Source organism: Lygodium microphyllum, chromosome 9, assembly GCF_053477565.2.
Source record: "Lygodium microphyllum isolate KBCC chromosome 9, Lygodium_microphyllum_v1.1.10, whole genome shotgun sequence".
NCBI lineage: Eukaryota > Viridiplantae > Streptophyta > Polypodiopsida > Schizaeales > Lygodiaceae > Lygodium > Lygodium microphyllum.
Genome location: NC_141143.1, coordinates 126,630,818 through 126,636,190, shown reverse-complemented (window position 1 = coordinate 126,636,190; position 5,373 = coordinate 126,630,818). Strand labels below are relative to the sequence as shown.

General features: G+C 45.7%; 1 protein-coding gene across 1 annotated transcript; it reads left to right on the top strand.

Annotated features, from left to right (window-relative positions):
* Positions 1-570: 570 nt before the first annotated feature.
* LOC148031562 (indole-3-pyruvate monooxygenase YUCCA1-like) lies at positions 571-3,798 on the top strand. The gene is made up of 4 exons (XM_087685112.1): positions 571-2,162; positions 2,273-2,521; positions 2,637-2,759; positions 2,857-3,798. Exons 1-4 carry the CDS (start codon positions 1,329-1,331, stop codon positions 3,025-3,027), a joined length of 1,377 nt encoding a protein of 458 aa, XP_087541238.1. The 5' UTR covers positions 571-1,328; the 3' UTR covers positions 3,028-3,798.
* Positions 3,799-5,373: the final 1,575 nt, after the last annotated feature.

Below are 5,373 nucleotides of genomic sequence, written 5' to 3'. Positions count from 1 at the left end.
GGAGTCTCGTCGAACATGCTATTTGTTGGCCTTGAATCTATGACATGCCAATTGAGTTTATTCTAATGATGGACAAAAGCAAGTGAATATACATTGTGTTGACGTGTGCAAGGGTATTGAGGCATACTAGAGTATTGAGGGGAAAATGAAACAAAGGATAGTTATAATGATCGTGCCAGAGAGCAACACTCATAGTTTAAAATAAAAAAGGGAGCATATTTGATTGGATTTGTTGATTTGGCTGCCAAGAAGGCATGTTAGCCCACTATGGCAATCAATTGGAGAGTAGCTTGCATTGCAAAGGTGCTAGCAAGGCCCTATAGCTCCCTTGTGTGATTGAGGGATAGTGGGAGGAGTTGGGATTTGACTCTCCAACTAACTATGGGTGTGAACCAGCTCTAAAAGCATTGCAGATCCCTAGTGGGATTGAGGGATAGGGGGTTTTGACGTCCCCCACTAACTTTGGGTATGAACCATCTCCAAAAGAATTGGGTGACAATGACTCGGAAGGTGCATTTAGACCAGGGCCTTCTCGTGACCTGAATAAAAATAAGGGGGAAACGCACTCTCTCTCAGAGACTCGCAACCCAACTCGACTTCTCTCCGAGTGAGCTCTACTCTCTCGCCAACACGTACCATCGTCATCTAGCGCCCCCGCCTCCCCCTCCCACACACACACATACACATGCACATTTCTCTCTCTCTCACACATGCATCTCTCCTCCTGAGCTTATCTACCTACTATGGAAATAGCAGGCTTCTCTGCTGTCCCTCTCTCAAACCACTGTCGCATATCACTAGCAACCCACTCCCTTAATCGGAATCATCCTCTACTGTAGGTACTAGAGAGTAGACTCACTAGAGACTACGGGAGGGAGAGGGGGGGCGGGGGGGGGGGATAGAGATTGAGTTCTAGCACGTCATGTACCGCTTGCCATGCTCACAGCTCGTAACGCGATAATCCAGGCAGGGGAGGAAGAGATAAAGGACAGGCAGAGAGAGAGAGAGAGGGAGAGAGGCTAGAGCAGAGAGAGAGAGAGAGAGAGAGAGAGAGAGAGAGAGAGAGAGACTTACTGGTGTGCTAGTCTCTTTCTGGGCCTTATTCACAAAATTATATAGGGAGTACTTTTGCCTGCAACTGTGTAAGCTCTTTGTATAGTACCCAGGTCCCAACCGTCTAATTATCTCATGAGTGCATGTACGACGTTCATGTGAATGAGCTACAGTAGTCTTGCTGCTTGAGGAGGGCACTGCCAGGCGCACACAGACACACAGAGAGAGAGAGAGAGAGAGAGAGAGAGAGAGAGAGAGAGAGAGCGAGAGAGAGCATGCCTCCCTGCCCTGCCCATGATCACAAGACGCACCATCACCCCAACCAGTGTAATCATCATCAGCACATGGACCAGAATATGCCCCGAATAACTAAGCACGTTGCTGTGGATGGTGCTATCATCATTGGGGCAGGTCCCTCTGGGCTGGCCACTGCAGCTTGCCTGCAGCAGCTCTATGGCGTCCCCTATGTCATCCTGGAGAGGTCCGACTGCATTGCCTCTCTGTGGAAGAAGCACACATACGATCGCCTCCATCTCCACACGGCCAAGCGCTGCTGTGAGCTCCCCCTCCTTCCCTTCCCCCCGTTTTACCCCACCTTCCTTACCAGAAAGCAATTTGTGGACTACCTAGAGACCTATGCCAGTACCTTCCATATCCATCCTAGGTTCAATGAATCAGTTCAGTCTGCTAAGTATGAGGAGCAGTCCGGACTCTGGAAGGTCTTGACAACCCGACGATTAACAGTTAATCCTTCACCATCATCATGGACATCCTCGTGGCTGTCGTCGTGGTCATCATCATCATCTTCAGAGAGCGTCCTGGGCGATGAAGATCAAACTCTTGATGATGGTGCTCAATTTGAGTGCATTGAATATGCAGGCAAGTGGCTGGTTGTGGCCACTGGGGAGAATGCGGAACCAGTCTTGCCGAGGTTTCCTGGGATGAAGGATTTCACCAAAGGGCCCATCATCCACTCCAGCCAATACAAGAACGGGTCCCAATTCACTGGCCAGAAGGTTCTGGTTGTCGGAGCTGGGAACTCAGGCATGGAGATTGCCTTAGACCTTGTCAATAATGGAGCCATGCCTTCTATTGTAGTGAGAAGTCCTGTAAGTTTCCCATTCAGAAGAAACACTCTCCTGCATTTTTTGCAGATATTCCTCTCAAAGAGACACTAACTATTTGTGGTTGCCTGGCTCTTCTTGTGGTCGCTTTGCAGTTGCATGTTCTACCCAGGGAGATGTTTGGGAAATCAACTTTCTCAGTAGCTATGACTCTTTCCAAGTTGATTCCCGTGAGATTTGTGGATTATATACTAGTAACATATAGCCAACTAAAGTATGGGGACACATCTCTTTATGGTTTGAGAAGGCCCAAAGTTGGCCCTCTTGAGCTGAAGAATAAGATGGGAAAGACACCTATCCTTGATGTTGGAACTGTGGCTGGCATTCAAAGGGGTGAAATCAAGGTGAGACTTTACCCTTGAGACTTTAATAGTGACCATGCACACAAGTTTATCTTATAGTTGAAGTCTAAGGTCTATGCTCATCAGCACTTGGTTGTCATGATTGTCCTTGATTCAGGTGAAGCCAGCAATAGACAGCATGACATGCAATGGTGCTCGATTTGTCGATAATTCCAGCAGCAGCTTTGATGCAGTGATTCTAGCCACAGGATACAGAAGTGCAGTTCCAAGTTGGCTTTATGTAAGCTCAATGACTCTATTTGTCCTATATGAATCATATCCAGGATGCTTGAGATGTGTTTCTTCCTTGCGCTTACATTCTTTGCATCCTTGTGCAGGATGAAGATCAGTTCTTCACTGAGCAAGGCCTATCAAGGTCACCCATGGACAATTGGAAGGGCAAGAGGGGCCTGTATGCAGCTGGCTTATCTGGTAAAGGCTTGCTTGGAGCTTCAATGGATGCCCAGCAGATTGCTAGGGACATAAGCCTTGCATATCTGTGTAGATAAGTATCCAATATTCCTCCCTTCAAGACTGATTAGCCTCCATACAATGATCAATCTGCAGTCAAAAACAGTGCTGCCCACCAACAGATAGTGGACAATGCTTACATAGCTGGAAGGCTCTCTCCCATATGCCTTGATGTATATTACCCAAAATTTTCATCGTGAGATGGATGACCTCCAAATTAGACCATTAGGCTCCACACTTACATCTTACTTGGGCCTCTTCCAGAAGGCACCAGCTTTTGTAGAGGATCAGAATGTAAACCCAGTTCATCAACATCTATCTGCAGTGTCTTTGCTCAGCAATTCTACACCGCTGAAATGCAAGAATGTGGGGCTGATGTTGATGAAAACGTGGGATGAGGGAGTTATACATGGTGCCTCTTGTGTCAAAACATAAGTGAGGTGCTATGTATCATGTGTAACAAACACAGCTGAGGTTTTATGTATGTGTACTAATGCTGAGTGGTAGAACCTTGCTCGATTCTAACCCGAGTAAAGCCAAGTTGTGAGAAGCACTCAGATTTTATGTCTTATACAAAATTTTGGAAGAACTTTGAACTTTGCTCCTGTTTTTAACCTCAATATGAATAATTTGCAGCTGGTACAGCTAACTTGGTGGGGTAGAGCCGTCCCCTTGTATAAAGTGGACCCCACTCTGCAAATGGATGTTTATATGGAGGATAAGGGCTGTGAGGTTGACATAATCCTTAAGGTTGACTCTTAAGTGGTTTTGTACCATTTGACTGATCTATCTTTGTAATGTCTTCCACCAGAGAGGACTTGACATGCTGTTTCTCAATCAAACTCATAATACGTTCTCTAACAAAGTGTTCCTCAATCCAAACACTCTCCTAATTTGTCTCAATCAGGTGCATATGAACAATTCACAAAGTGTTTCTCAATCAAAACTCTCTTCATAGTTTGACTCAATCAAAAATCTCTCGTAGAGCTTCTCTCTCAAAGCCAAAAGGGTGATCACTGATGTCTAGGAGAGTAAGAGGGATAAGAGTTGTGAGGTTGACGTTGAAGCAACAACACCCATGTGAGCTGACGCTGCATTAAGGGAATGGATTTCCCTCCATGGGAGAGGATTTGTGCTCTTGCACGCAGAGAGTGTCTCAATCCGACTACTTTTTGTCTCAATCAAAGCACACCCTCTAGACCTTCTTGGGTCTCAACCAACTTTCTCTTTGGGAATTCCCCTCGATCGAAGGGGAGTGCTCAGTGCAACCTACCTACTCAAGCGTAAGCGTCGGGAGCTGGGTGGGAAATGGGGCAGCAGGGGTAAGTGTGAAGCTGTCTAAATCTGTAGACATTTGGCTTTTTTTAATCATAGGACGGACCTTTTGGAATGAGAATGAGAAGGACTACAACGTGCCGGTTAGTGAGCTCCTCAGAAAATGATGGGAGATTGGAAGCTTTTTCCCCATCGTGATAATTATGCAATACGACAACATTGCCAATCCGGAGTCTTTTGAGGGTACTTGGAGCCTTTCATTTTGGGCCATTACGTCGGCTTGGCAATATTGGGAGAGCATATCGGACCCTTGCTTTGTTACAAAGGTTGTTGTCTACATTCAACTTTCCCCACCTTTGAAAGCTCCCATTAACTCGAAGTTACACTCAACTTTCATAGAACCTTTGAAAACATTGGCGCGGGTGGTTCAAGTGAATGTGCATACCCAAGGAAGATATGACAATTGTCAGGACATGTGCTTCTTATTGCCCCCTTTCGAGGCGTGCAATAAGCTTCACTTTCTACTCCTCTTTGAGCATCCCACTTTTGAAGAGGCCCTTTTGGGCCTAGCATTTTCCCATTGTTCCCTAGTGAAACACAACACCGGTGGGGTTAAACCATCTCCTCCCTTGATTGCTTGAGCATCACGCCTGGGGCTAGTGTGATTAGTAGCAACACCTTTGATCATCCAAGGACCCCTCCATTAGGGAGATCTCATCATTAGGGAGATCTCATCACATAGATATTGAAGAGATGAGCTAGTCAAGTTCCCCTCCCTATAAGCACAACAATGTAAACATCAGGTGAAAAGTCAAAGCAACAACATGAACCCTTCACAAGCAGGGTGTTAGCTTAATCACCTTTTTAGTTCAGTTATCTTAACCCCTCCTACCTTTTCCACAATTCGTGGGCCCCCATTAATTTAGAGGAACATCCCATAGAAAGGTAATTATCTCTTCCCTAATCCCTCTTTTGCCCTAGGTCGTCAATTGACATAAGTGCAATTAGGGAGCTCGAAAGAGTTCATTTTTTCCATGTTTAGCATTAGTAATGTTTGTTCATATCCTTGAGGGAATTGTACTAACATCAATAGTTGAAAAGGAATGAAA